The 15,043-nt window shown below is 42.3% G+C and overlaps 1 protein-coding gene and 1 pseudogene across 2 annotated transcripts in view; one reads left to right on the top strand and one right to left on the bottom strand.

Moving 5' to 3' along the window:
* The first annotated feature begins 1,350 nt into the window (after positions 1-1,350).
* Positions 1,351-1,688, top strand: LOC119807131 (annotated as a pseudogene).
* Positions 1,689-14,263: 12,575 nt separating this feature from the next.
* The window catches only part of LOC119808036 (murinoglobulin-1-like), a 50,712-nt gene continuing 49,932 nt past the window's right edge, over positions 14,264-15,043 (bottom strand). For both annotated transcript variants that reach the window (XM_038320352.2, XM_038320353.2), the window contains 2 exons: positions 14,722-14,763; positions 14,264-14,406 (listed from right to left, as the gene is read on the bottom strand). In XM_038320352.2, coding sequence (XP_038176280.1) covers positions 14,390-14,406; positions 14,722-14,763 — 59 coding nt within the window. In that variant the 3' untranslated portion in view covers positions 14,264-14,389. The remainder of the gene's footprint in view (positions 14,407-14,721; positions 14,764-15,043) is intronic.

Below are 15,043 nucleotides of genomic sequence, written 5' to 3' on the forward strand. Positions count from 1 at the left end.
AGTTGAGGACATGTCCTATGGTATGGTTGAGCATCTTTTTTGTATAGGCCCCAAACTGGTACTTCTGAGCTTTAAGGTAGATGGTTGCCTAATTTTCTAAAAACTTGCCATACTAGGATCCAAAGCAGCTGTACCAGTTTGCACTTCCACCAGCAATGGAGAAGTTTTTTTTTTTTTATCCCACATTTCTTAAAGCATAAATTGTCAGCAGTATTTCTTTTTTTTTTGTTTTGTTTTGTTTTGTTTTTGTTTTTCGAGACAGGGTTTCCCTGTAGTTTCTAGAGCCTGTCCTGGAACTAGCTCTTGTAGACCAGGCTGGCCTCGAACTCAGAGATCCGCCTGCCTCTGCCTCCCGAGTGCTGGGATTAAAGGCGTGCGCCACCACTGCCCGGCATCAGCAGTATTTCTAATCATGGTCATTTTTACAAGGATAAGATGGAATCTCAGAGTTGTTTTAGATTTATATTTCTCTAATGGCTAAGGATGTTGAACATTTTTTAAATGTCTTTTAGTCATTTTAAGTTCATCTGTTGAGTTTTCAGTTTAGGTCTGTACCATATACTTTTATTAGATTATAACTAATTTCCTGAGTTCTTTGTATGTTTTGGAGTGGATTAGTAAAGGTATTTTACCTTTTTATAGGTTGATATTATGTCTTGTTGACTATGTCCTTTGCTAAACAGAAGCTTCTCAGTTCAGGAGATCTCATTTATTAATTCTTCTTCTCAATGTCTGTGCCACAGGGCTGTATTTGAGATGTGCCAAGGCATTCAAATGTACTTCTAACTTTTTCCTCTGTGAGGTTCAATGTGGTTGGTTTTGTATTGAGGTCTTTGATTCATTTAAACTTGAGTTTTGTGCATAGAGATGAATATGGATCCATTTTCATTCTTCTACATGTTGATGTCTAATTAGGCCGGCATCATTAGCTGAATATGCTTTCTTTTTCCGTTTTCCTATCAGCTAGGCAGACTTGCAAACATAAGAGAAGGATAGCTTACAAGCTTTTAATTATATATACAATGGTTAAAGCCTTAGTTATAATATCCTTATTGGGAGATCTTGGGCCACTAAGTAAAATTCTTAAAGGGAGCAATGAGCCAATTTCCAATAGAGAGCTTATAGAAGCTGCCAGACGGGTACTCAAGCAGGTGGAGTATAGATCAACAGGTAGAGTATACAATAATCAGCAAGTACAGCATATTAATTATGATTCAGCTATGGCAAGTGTGTGTAGTAAGTACAAAGCTTATTCTACAGCGGTTTTATGAAAAACTGGACGCTTTTTATGGCTGCACCTTCCCATTTTTGCCAGTTAAGATATTAAACTCTAAGGTGTGTGGTGGCAAGATGGCACAGGACAAAGAGAAGAAGAAGAAAGCAAACATCTTGGACTTGTCTAAGGGCTTTGACAAGACCATCCAAGTGACGTTCCAGGGTGGCTGGGAAGCCAACGGGATCCTGAAAGGGTTTGACCCACTGCTCAGGACCTTCGAGTACATGCGAGACCCGGATGACCAGGACAAGCTGACGGAGGACACAGGGCAGCTGGTGTGCCGTGCACCTCAGTGGTGCTTCTCATCTGCTCACAGGACGGCATGGAGGCCACCCCCAACCCGTCCTTACAGCAGCAGGATGCTCAGCAGGTGGAGGGCACCCTGACCCTGGGGACCTCCCTTCCTGTGTAAACTTCCTTTTGGTGTTTTTGTTTCTGTTTTTTATTTATTTATTTATTTTAAATAAAATTGCCCACTTGATAAAAAATAAAGCAAACAAAAAAGATATTAAACTCTTAATTTAAACAGTAGCTATCTAATACAAAAGAGCAGGATAAAATCTAGGAGATAGTTTAGCAGAAAATTGACTATGATCAATGTTTCTTATACTAAGCAATAGATTAATTGATAATTTTAAGATAGCGATTCCTAGACAATTTGTTTGCTCAGTTCAAAGGCCAGAGAAATGGTCTTTTCCCAGATGATCATTGCTGCAATTTGCACAACTCTATTTTGCTAACGTTATAGCAAAGATCCCTTAAAGATGTTATGCAAAAATTTTACACATGGTTCTTCCAATGAAAGAACTGCGTATATGGTTACTAATGGAAAGGAAATGTGGAGCAAGTCATGGCTCCTTAAAAACAACTTAAAAGTATAAAAGTTGCAGACACATCTGCCATGGTAGCACCAAGGTGACCTTTGCAAGGTTAAAAAGCCCTTACAATGAATTATAAAAAGACCCGACCCTATATTAATTTGGGGTCGAGGATGTGTTTGTGGTTTTTTTTTTTTTTTTCAGAAAGAAAATAAAGCTGGATGAGATGACTGCGTATACAGTAAAGGAACGGCAGACCCGATGTCATCGTTGCTGCAAACGCCCCCATAGAGGAGTCGGAGAGGAGTCCTTGGTTCAGTTTCCCCCCGCCCCCGCAGAGAGAAGTGCCTGATCGCACTGCAGAGTGCCAAGCTGCTCTGGCGGGACAGCTGCTGAGCTACTTCCAGACACTCAGGACACACAGACCCAGAGGCCCTGCTGCATGACGACTACAATTTTCTGCAGTCCGAATCCTGTTTGCTTTGGTGCTGAGATGAAGACTGAACATCTGATTGTTTTAATCTTTGGGACATACATAGAATATTTTGCTGTCATTCGACATAAGCTCAGAAGGGCGCGGATGTCTGCAAGGACAGGATGCTGATGTCCCTGTTGAGGGTGATCAGAGCATCCGGGATGGCTGGTTCTGCCCAGGTCTCTGGTGTTCCAGGCTGATGTTCGTGGGGTGAAGAGTCCAGGGCGATTTCCAGGTCCAAGATGTAAACAATGGTATGCTGCAGGATTTCCATCTTGGCCACCTTGTTCTACGGGATGCTGGGCGCCAACCAGTTCCTTGAGCTTTGAGTAGCAAACACTCATGTGGTAGAGCAGGCTCATTGGGTGGTCCACCAGCGTTTTGCTCCGTTTTGCTCCGGGAGATGCCCAAGATGTGGCCTGACAGGCTGTTTTCTTAATGGATCTCACCTGACGAAGGCTTTTTACTGGCTCTTACAAGGAGAATCTAGGAGGGAGTCGCTGCAGGTGGGCTGAGCAGGTTGCAGGGTACCAGGCTTTGCTCAGAATCCGGAGCCTTTATCTTAAAACAAACAAACAGATGAATGAGTGTGTGAACGACACTTTCCTAATGGACTAAACCAGTAGAGGTGGTGTGAGCCTGTTCTCCCCGTTGAGGCTTCAGGGTTACTTCAGGTCCTGCACTAATGGCCACTCTGGGACACAGTAGGACCTGGTTTCAAAAAATTGGCATGATCAACGTGCACTTTTTAAATAGAATCTCATCATATAGCACAGGCTGGTCTTGACCTTATGGTGACCTTTCTGCCACTATACATTGCTACACACACACGCACGTCACTTGGGTGTGATGTTAGCTGAAAACATCCTGTCTTGATTTGTTCATCTCCTAAGTAACATGTGGTAGAATTTCGCTCCAATGTAAGAAATTTCAATTTTTCACATACCAACCATCATCATTTGTCTTATGAGTTTCTGAGTTTTTATAATCCGGACCATTCCTTTTACATTTTAAGAGGTCATAAAACAAATTTTCCACATTCTCACATAGTGCATTTTTATTTATTTCCTGCTTAAACATTTAAAGCCTTTGGAATTTATGTTGGTGCAAGATGTGACTTTTCCATCAAGCCCGTATACCTGCCGCTATAACACTGATGGATTGATCCACTGCTTTAGAACTAATTCAGAACCTTACCTGTGTCATAGATCACCTTCCCTGCAAGCAGATAAACTTATCACTTTCTATTTTTCACCGAGTAGTGTGTTTCCTCAGTTAATCTGTTTCACAGTTTAAATTATTGCATCATGATGCAGTTTGGATGCAATAAACCTGTCCATTATGTTTCCTTACAGAATTCTTCTTCTTTGCTGATTTTTCTACTTGTATATTATAATTATATTGGTAGACTTGAGTTTTCATACTGACTTGCTATTCCCTGTGTTTAAATGATCAGCACCCATTGTGGTTTTCAGTAGTGTTTTGTCCAGATATGTCCTTAATGCACATAACTTCTGATCATATTTCCCTTCTGTTCTCTTTTCTCACACCCACTTCCTTCTTTCTATGTCCCTAATGGTCCCCGTTTTCTTTCCTACCCCCCTTCCCCCTAAATCCCATGTATGAGAGAAAACATGATGATGTCCTTGCAAGGCTGGCTTGTTTTGTTTGTAGGAAGATAGACTCCAATGAAATTGCAGGCAAATGACATGATTTCGTTTTTATAATGGATGAATACACGTCTGTTGTGTGTATACACCACACCTGTAAAGATCCCTTCATCTGTTCATGAGCCTTTGAAGGGTGATTCGGTGCTTGGTTGCCAGGAACAGTGCCATGACAGACATGGGTGCAGTTATTCCTACACAGTAAGTTGTCTTTGATTCTTTGGGTTAAAGAAGTGATGTGCTGGCTAGCCTTATGTCACCTTGACACAAGCTAGAATTATCTGAGAGGAGGAAACCTCAATTCAGAAGATGCCTTCATAAGATCTGACTGTAAGCAAGCCTGTAGGACATTTCCTTAATTAGTGATTGATGACGGAGGGCCCAGACCATTGTGGGTGGTGCCACTCCTAGGCTGGTGGTCCTGGGTTCTATAAGAAAGCAGGCCGAGCAAGTCAGGGGAAACAAACCAGTAAGCAGCGCCCCTCCATGGCCTCTGCATCAGCTCCTGCCTCCAGGATCCTGCCCTGCTTGAGTTCCTGTCCTGACTTCCTTCAGTGATGAACTATGATGTGAAACTATAAGTCAAATAAACCCCTTCCTCCTCAACTTGCTTTTGTTCATGGTATTTCATCGCAGCGACAGAAACTCTCAGATGGGGATGGTACATACTCTGTTCCAGCACAGATTTCCATACTGACCAGGCGAATAATCTTCACCCATGTTTCCCCACATCCTCACCAACATCCATTGCTTTAATTTTTTCACAGTAGCCATTCAGCCTGGGAGAGTTAACATCCCGGTTTACTTATTGATTTCCATTTCTTTGATGGGCCAAGAGAGTGGCTTTTCTTTTCTTTTTGTTTTTTTTTTAAATAATCTAAAAAATGTTCTGTGAATTTTTGTGCTAATGGGACTGGTTGGTGAAGGTGAAGTTATCCTGTGTCCTGGCAGTCACTTTCCAATTAACCACTCAGAAACTTATTAATTACAAATGCTCAGCCAATAGCTTAGGTTTCTTTAACTCTTACAACTCAAGTTAACCCATTTCTTTATTTTTTTATTTTAAATTGGTTTTTCGTTTTACATACCAACCACAGTTCCCCTTCCCTTCCTCCTCCTTCTCTCCCCACCTCCCCCCACCCAGTTAACCCGTTTTATTAATCACTGCTTTTACCTCTCCTCTACGTCCAGTTTTCTTTCTGTCTGGTTCGTGACTCCTCTGGCTCCACCGTTCTTCCCAGTGTCCTGAGTCTGGTTCTCCCACCCAAACTTATCCTGTCCAGCTTCTTTATTAAACCAATCACAGGGACATATATTCACACAGTGTGAAGGAATATTCCATATTTCTCCTACCCTGTGTAAAATATGCTGTGATTGGCTTGTGGGCCAAAGTTGGATGTCCCAACATTATAGAAGAGCCTAGGGTGACTGTCCAGGCCATCAAGAGGCCCCTGTCATTAGGAAACAACCTTCTGGGGTCTTTGATGGGTTAAAGACTAAAATTTAGACAAAGATTTTTAGTTATGATAAACAGGTAAATTAGATATGAAACTTTGTACTCACAAAGATAAGATAGATAACAGAATATTTTTCTGATTTTGCCAAATACAAATGACCGAATATTGTAACTGTAATTCTTACTTGATAACTTGTTTGTTGTATATAATTTTACTGTGTTCAAGTTAAAACCTTCCTTTATAATTTAGACAAAAGCGGGAAATGCTCTGTAATAATCCTTCTGTACACTGCTTAAATTAACCTGTGATTGGTTTAAAAAAGCTCACTGGCCAATAGCTGGGCATGATAAGGAAAACCAGACTAAGGACGCTGGGAAGAAAAAAGGATGGAGTCAGAGAAGTCGCCAGAGTGACATGGAGAGGAAACAGGAGGTGCAAGATGGAAGAGAGGTAACGTCAAGTGGCAGAATGGCACCGTGGTGTTTATTTTTGGGTTACTGTTCTTTCTTTCTAAAAGAAAATCAAACAGACATGTTATGTAGCTTAAGTGGATTGTGAATTTGTCATGCAGTCCGCGATAGCCAGGCCTAACTTGTGTTATCTTGTCTCAGCATCCTGAGAGCTGGGGCTAGGGTCCACACCACAGGGTCATAGATTTTATATTTTCCCGCTCTCTATATTTTCTCTGTGTTTTCTTTTCTTTTTTTTTTTTTTTTATCAATTCCATGTTAGATGAATAACTGGAAAAGATTTTCTTTCATTCCTTACTCTGTTTCTTTACTTTGTTAGGACTGTTTCCTTTGCTGTTGAGTAGCTTTTTAACATTCACGGAGCCATGTTGGTCAACTGCTCTTCTAGAGTTTAAAACTTAAAGTCTTAATTAAGAACCTCGATCCATTATGAGTTGATTCTTCACTAGGGACTGGGATTGGGATCTAGCTTCAGTCTTCTAGATGTGGGTGTACAGTTTCTCAGCAGCACCTGTTACTGCGGCTTCTTCAGTGGATGCTTTTGGGGTAGTATCTGGTGACTGCGGCTGCATGGCTTTATTTCTCAGGCTCACTAGTGTACTCTGAAGCCAGCTATTACGATAGCTCCAGCATTCTCTTTCCATTTAGGGTCTCTTTGGCTTTTCTCTCTTTTTCTCTTGAGTGCTTACTCACCCTCTCTCTGTGGGTGCATATGTGCATTTCTTTATAATGTTGCGCTCTCCCCCTCCCCCCCATTTCTGTGAGGAGGGTAAGTGGAAGAGATGTATTAGATTTCTAGATAATGTCTAATAATATGGTCATTTTCACAGTATTTTGCTGATTCGTGGACTTGGGAGGTTGTTCTACCCTCCAGTGTCTTGTTCAGCTTCTTCCTTTAGGTCTTGTGGTTTTCTTCAGAGATGTCCTTAACCCCTTTGTTATGTTTATACTTATGCTTTTCCTTATTTGAGGCTATTGTGAACACAATATTTGTACTTTGAGTTTTCATCCTACTACCTTTCTGACAATATTTATCAGATATGAGTCATCTGTTTGAATCTTAGTGTCTTTTAAGACCATTATCATCTGCAAAAAGGATAATTTGACCCCTTTGCTCTCTATCTGTATTCATTTTATTCTTCTGGGTAAAATTCAAGTACCTTTTCTTTTCTTTTCTTTTCCTTTCAAAATAGAGTCTCACTATGTAGACCAGGCTGGCTCAAAAATACAGAGGTCTACTTGCCTCCGCATCCTGAGCACTGGGATTAAAGGCATGTGCCACCACACCCAGTGGAGTTCAAGTATTTATTTAATAATAACAGCCAGAATGGATGTCTTTGTCTCATTCTTGATGTTAGAGAAAACATTTTCAGTTTTTCTCAGAATATTGCCTATCGGTTTGTTGTGCACAGTCTTTGCTCTGCTGAGTTGTGTTCTTTCTGCTCCTAGTTTCTTCAGGTCTTTTTATGGCGTAGATACACCTGATGTTGTTAAACGCTTTCTACACGTACTGAACTGATCACGTGCTCCAGGACACTTACTAATCTGTCAAGCCACCTTTGCTTTCAAGAGCAAGAGACAGCTTACTCTTAGTGCACAATCTTTTAAAAGGGAAATTATATTTGTGAATATTTGAGGACTTTTGTATCTAGGCACCTCAAGTAAATTGGTTTTTAGTGCTACCTTTTGTGTGTGTCCTTATCTGGTTCTGACGTCAGGGTAAGACAGTTTGTAGAGGCATTTTATCTGAGCTTCCTCTCCCATTCTCAGGACTTAAGAAGCATTCCTCTTTTCTATGTTATGAAATAGTGTGAGAAATAATTGTTAGTCCTTTTTTAGAATTCCGAAGTGGATCCAATTGGTCTTTAGCTATTCTTGTTAGGAGATTATTGCTACTTCAGTTTCGTAGCTCATTATGTAGCGGAATGGCTAAGGCGACGCCATCTTGTCCTGACTATCTTCTGTTTTGTTTCTGCCTCCACACTCCTCAGCCTTCTACACCCCACCCCTGTGGCCACAGCCTCCTTGGCAATGCTCTCAAGACTGTCTGTGACCCTGACCACGGTCCAGACCTATTAACCAAAACGATCAATGTTTGAGCAGGCAGAAACATAAAACTAAAATAACTAGGAGGAAGTGTAAGTCAAAAATAATTGTCATGTGGTGTCTGGAAAATACCACCAAGCTCTACAAAAAGGCAGAAGTTGCTCTGAGTCCCCTCAAACATTGATGTCATTGTGGTTTTTGTCTTTAAAAATGCTGTTCCCTAACCTTTGGCACCAAGAGACTTTGAGGCATGAGTCTGTTCTTGGTCACCCACTAATGAAAGAATTCATATATTTTAATCAGTATAATTAGCATGGTTGCCAATAACTATCTCCTGCGGACTATTTCATTAGAACTGTTTACATTGTTGATGTCTTGGTAAATCACACATCTGACTAGAAATGTACATACTTCATCAGTCATGCATATGCTCAGAAATTTATTATTCCCTCTAGATTTTCTGATTTACTGGAGTTTAATCTTTTAAGATAATTCCTAACTATCATCCCTCAGCCTCACACACCTCTCCTTTGACTGGAGGGGTGCAGTGATAGTTTATGTTTCCTGGAGTTAATGCCATGCTAAAGTCTGTGTCCAGTTGTTCTCTAGGGATCTAATTGTTGCTTTCTCTTCAGTGTGAATTTACCCTGATAAAGGCCCAAGGACCTTGTAGGGAAAGAACCATTGACTGTGTCCATGTTTGATGTTACACAGGGTGTTTCCTTAAGAAGGTCAACTTCCCTTCTCTGTAATCTGGCTTTGATGGTTTCTATAATTCATCCCGAGTTTTATACACTTGACCTGAAACTCTTCTGTTTATAGAAATCAAGTGAGGTGTCAGGAGGCTGATTTATATTATTTGTAGGCGTGGTTATAATTAGCCCATTCAGTGGCTCCGTGGGAGTCACATTATTTTACCTGTCACTTTGATTCTACTCTTGACTGTGATAACCACACTGTCATGGACTCAGTGGTTCTGAGCCTTTAAGATTTGGAAGTCTTAATTCCCAACATGGTGCTATTGAGATATAGGGGCCTTTGGGAAATTATTAGACCATGAACATGGACTTTTCACCCACACAGTGTCTTTTTAGGAAAAGCCCAGAGAACTAGTTTGAAGACTGTGACTACATTTCAGCAGACCAGCTAGTCAATAAAAGTCGTGGAGCAGGGAGGAACATTTTCTGAAGCTCCAGGGCCTGACAGCTGTCCAGCAATGCCATGGGCTGGACCACTGTTCCAGTATGGAATTTAGCCCCTCTGTCCACGTGGGTGTGCCCTGAAAGGTGGACTATAGCTTTAGCAGGTTAAAGAGAATTGAATATTAGGTTAGATACTGTATTGCTTTTTATTTTTTAATTTTTATTTATTTATTTATTTATTTTATTTTATTTTTTTTGTTTTTCGAGACAGGGTTTCCCTGTAGTTTCTAGAGCCTGTCCTGGAGCTAGCTCTTGTAGACCAGGCTGGCCTCGAACTCAGAGATCCGCCTGCCTCTGCCTCCCGAGTGCTGGGATTAAAGGCGTGCGCCACCACCGCCCGGCCTGCTTTTTATTTTATCATTTTGTCTTTCCAAAGTTATTTCCCTTTCCTTGTCTCTCTTCCTTTTGGCCATTTTATTTTTATCCATTCTTTAAGAATTTTGTATATCTATACAATGTATAAAATAGTCACACAATGTAAGGATATTTATACAATGATATTTTGATCATGTCACCTGCATGTTCCTCTCCCAACTTCGTCTTCCCCTTTCTCTCTTCTTCCTCTTGATTTTCTGCTCTTATAATCCGCTGAGTCCAGTTAGAGCTGTCTGTCTGCCTGTGGGTCCTTGGATGTCCAAGGGTCATCCTTGGAGTGTGTGGTCCGATTTCTGACTTTGTGCATGGTGTAAACAGAAGAGCAGTGCTTATATTTTTAACCATTGCTGCCATCATGTGGTCATCCTTCATTACTGTACTGGGGGTAAAAGGCTCCAACTTCTGACCATAACAGAACAGGGAACACACATACACACACACACACACACACACACACAACACACACACACACACACACACACACACACACACACACGAAACTCCAGATGGTGATGCGAAGAATCTGAGACCTGCATCCTATGTGTTTCATAACAGCATTCGTTCTTTAAAAACCATTCATCTGCATGTAACCTAATTTGAATAGTTTCCTAGTCCTAATCTCATCTCAAAGACGCGTAACGACTCTGGAAACGCATTGTTGATCCCGTCTCCTTACTGAAGTGGATTCCAGAAAAAAAAAAATGCACAGGAAGCTGGGCCTAGTCTCCAGAAAAGTTTCCATTGCTAAAAATCTCTCAGGAGACTTCCATTTTGTTCTAGAACTTACTGTATTGGCCCAAATAAGTTTGGCTGTCCCTAAAAATTAAATAACAAATGTTTTAAGAAGTACAAGTTTACTTGAGACAGATCTGTGCAACCGCCCCAGCACGGCTCTGTCCTCCATTTCTTGTCGTCCTACACCGCATCTGAGTGCGCAACCATTGCTCTTTGCTGCTGTTTTTTGTTTTGTTTTTTTCAGACAGGGTTTCTCTGTGTATCCCTGGCTGTCCTGGAACTCACTCTGTAGACCAGGCTGGCCTCAAACACGGTGATCCCCCTGCTTCTGAGTCCCGAGAGCTAGAATTAAAAGCATGGACCACCAGGCCCACATCACAACCACTGTTTTTAAATGACCTCACCAGCTTCTATAATAAAAACAGACCCTTGATAAATTAATCTCACCTCATATCTCCAGTCTCCTAGTGGCATAAATAAGCAGGGGCGTCGTGTTTTTTTGCTAACACAGCCTTTTGTTCACTGTAGCAAGTATCTGTCACAATCAATTTAGACAGGGAATGCTTTGTTTAGACTGATCAATTGTCCCTGCTCTTTTAGGTTTCGTGGTGAGGGGGCACAGAGCTCACAGTACGTAACAAACCAAAACAAAGCTGAGTAAAGGACTTATCTCGGAGGCATGGAATAAAGTAAGCCAGTGAGGACGAGCCAGGTCCCACTAGCCCTGCGAGGACACCATCCAGCTATTAACATTTCCCTCTCCTCCCTAAAGGAACTAAGGCCTTGACAGCTGGGCCCACATGTTAGAGACTTGGCCCTCAGCCTGTGGTACTATTGGGGATGGGGGTGGGATCTTAAAAGGGGCTGACCAATGGGAGCAAGACAGGTCGCTGAGGGGATTATGGGACTCTGTCCGTTTCTTTCTCTCTTTGGAAGGCTGATCCTGAAGTGAGTGACTTTCCCACAGGCTCAGAAAAACAGGCTAACTAACCGTTAGGATTTGAATCTCAGATGTCCCCACAGGCTCATGTGTTTAAACACCTGATTATCAGTTGGTGGGTCCCAGGCTGAGGGGATACAGCCCATCGTGGTCACCTGGCCATCACCTGGTGGTTCCCAGGCTGAGGGGATACAGCCCACTGTGGTCACCTGGTCTCAGTGGGTGGTTACCAGGTCGAGGGGATACAGCCCTTTGTGGTGGGGAAAGAATAATGGGTAGGAATGTTTAGGTCCAAGGATGTAAGAACTTACGAAGCAGATTCCTCATACTCCATAGATCGAGAAGCAGACAGAACTTGGCTGGGCTAGAATTCCCAAACTTCACCCTACTGCCATCTAGGAGCCATATCCAAAAGATTCCACAACCTCTCAGAACAGCACCAGCTTGGGACCGAGCATTCCTCAAACACCCAAGCCAATGGGGACACTCTGCATTAAAACCACAACACCTTCTATGACATAACAGATTTATCATTACCGTTTTCACAGGACCATTTCAACGGATTTTCAAGCTGTCAGTCAGGATAGCTATTTCAATGGCACTAATGGAGCCTCTTTTTACCTTTGCAAAAAGTGTTTCTACCCAGATGTATTATGTATTTTTCCCCCTGTGTTGGAAACTGAATCGACTGTTCTGGAATAATCCTTCTGCACACTGTGTGAATATAAGTCGCTGTGATTGGTTTAATAAGCAAGCTGACTGGCCAATAGCTGAACAGGATAAGTTAGGTGGGAAAGTCAAAGAGAGAATGATGGGAGGAGGAAGGGTGGAGTGAGGGAGGGAGACAGAGAATGAACTGGACACGCCAAATGGAACAGAGGTAAAAGCCATAAGCCTCGGAGTAGCACACAGATTAATAGAAACAGGTTAAGTTGTAAGAGCTAGTTAGTGACACCCCTGAGCTTTTGGTGGAACTTTATGATTGATATTAACTCTCTGAGTCGGTTATTTGGTGAACAGCTGCTGGTGATTTGGGAGCAGGCAGTCAGTACAGGAAAACTCCACCTACAGTCGACACTTAAGAATGCCGGTCAAAATGTACATATGACCTCAGAGACTGTGGCAGCATGCACTGGGCCTGCGCGGGTCTGAACCAGACACTGTGGGGTCCTAGAGATGAAAGAAGAAGTAGACACATGCCTCCATCCCTAACCCAGAAGCAATCTCTGATTGATAAGTACTTGATGTAGTGGTATATTATTTTTACTCTGATAAATAAATCTTGCTTGAAGAGCAGAGGCAAAGCTAAAGCCACTAGAGCTCAAGCGATGGTGACACACACCTTTAATCCCAGGATTCGGGAGACAGTCAGATGGACTTCCATGAGTTCAAGGCCACCCTGGGCTACACAAGATCAATGCAGAAACAAATCCAGGTGGTGGTGGATCACACTTTTAATCCCAGTCCTAGAGAGTTACACTTCTTTAATCCCAGCACAGGAGGGAATCTAAAATGGGAGGAGAGAGAGGCTTAGTCATCTTAGTTTTGTGGTCACCCAGCTTTGGATATTATATGATGTTCTATCATCATATAATATCATATTAGATATTATAATTATCCCTTAGAAAGCTGTTTGTTTTCTTTCCTTTCTTTTTTCCCTTTTTTTTGGGGGGGGGGCGGTTTCCAGACAAGGTTTCTCTGTGTAGTCCTGGCAGTGCTGGAACTAGCTCTGTAGACCAGGCTGGTCTTGAACTCAGATATCTGCCTGTCTCCGCCTCCCCGGTGCTGGGATTAAAGGGGTGCACCATCACTGCCTGGCTACTGTTTGTTTCCTAATGACAGGCAAACATGAGATGGGTTGGGATGGGAGAGGAGGGAGTGACCAGGAGGAATAGAGAGAAGGCAAAGTCTAATCAATACATATTATGTGAGTCAAAAAAAAATCTATTTTTAATAAAAGGGAAAAAATTTTAAAAACTGTTGATCAAGTATTCTGTCATTGAGTTGTAATCCCTGCCTTTTGATTTTTTGAGGTAGAGCTGGGTTATGAAGCCCAGGCACACCGGAACTTTCTCAGTAGCCTAGATGGCTCTTGGGTTGGCCTTCCTCCTGCCTCATCCTCCAGCAGTGCTCTGAATGCAGCTTGAACCACCACTTCTTGCTTGCTGCACAGCCCTGTTTCACTAATACACCCAGCGGGACTTTTCTTACGGAGGAAAGGTTGTCACACACCTCTCTTCATGCTCTGGGGGTCTGTATTATTGAGCAGTGTGGTAAAGTCTTCCCCATTTTCACAAAATGTAGGTGGAGTTTTTCTGTGTCCTGGCAGTAGCCCCCAAATAACCACAAGAGACTTAATATCAATTATAAATGCTCAACCAATAGCTCAGGCTTATTACTAACCACTTTTACATTTTAAATTAACCCATAGTTCTTATCTACTCTTTTCCACGTGGTTTGCATTTTCTTTCAACATGGAACAATTGTCTTGCTTCTCTCTACATCTCTCATGACTCCTGAGATTCCACCCTTCTTCTTGCCTGTGTCCTCTGTGTCTTGCTGTCCCACCTATACCTACTGCCTAGCTGTTGGCCAGTCAGCTCTTTTATTAAACCAGTCAGGAGGTGCCTTGGCAAAGGCACATCTTCACAGTGTCCAAAAAGATTATTCCATATCAATAATACGTGTTCTTCTGTTTGAATGCTATTTTTGTACATTGCAAATGTGGGGTCTGGTGCAAGGTACTAAATGAGCACGGAGTAAATTTGGATTAAGTGAGGAAAGAACCAAAGATAGAGACTTTCTGTAAGTGTGCATTTATTTACCACGCTTGTTCAGTTTTTATATTACAGAGACAAACAAAAATCACCATCTTGAAGGTTCCTGGATTTGGGGACTCCAGCAACGTCTTGCCCAGAGAAATTACTTTCAAAAATTTTGTTTCTCTGTGTATGTGGAGAGAAGAAACAACACATTAATGAATATAATTCTAACTGGGTACTGACAGTAGGGTTTTCTGCCGGAAAGCAAACTGGTTATGGTGGAGAACGGGGTCCATTGGATTTTCTTCCATAAGCTACGGTATACTTTGGTAAGGAAGCTAGAGTAGCCTTTCAGGGGCAGTGCGCCCATTTCAAGGTGCACGTTTCTGTGTTTTCATACCGTGGGAGAGGCCTGAGCTCATCTAACAAAAGTTCTCGGTAGTTTTGAAGGGAACCAGGTCAGAGGAAGGCTTGCAGCAAGGAGTGCTAGGTGCTCACCTGAGCTGCAGGGGGCGCTGTATTCAGCGAAAGCCACTTCATCTGAAAGACAGGAAGAAAAATTGAGAAGGGGAGTTTTGATGCGAGAGGGTTTTGTGGAGCGCAGTCGATGTTTTAGAACTGACCAATTTTCTCATTCAGAACCTGGATGACTGTTGAAAAGTCGTCTCTTTGGGGACATCAGACAAACTAAGCAGAGAAATTTCTCCCCTTGAAGCCACTGGTTGACACTTTATCCTGCGTCGGTGAGGTGGCTCAGTGGGGAAAGGCGCTTGTTGCCATGCCTGAAGACCACAGTGAGTTCCGTCCTCAGGATCCACAT

This window comes from Arvicola amphibius, chromosome 2 (assembly GCF_903992535.2).
Source record: "Arvicola amphibius chromosome 2, mArvAmp1.2, whole genome shotgun sequence".
NCBI classification, from domain to species: Eukaryota; Metazoa; Chordata; class Mammalia; order Rodentia; family Cricetidae; genus Arvicola; species Arvicola amphibius.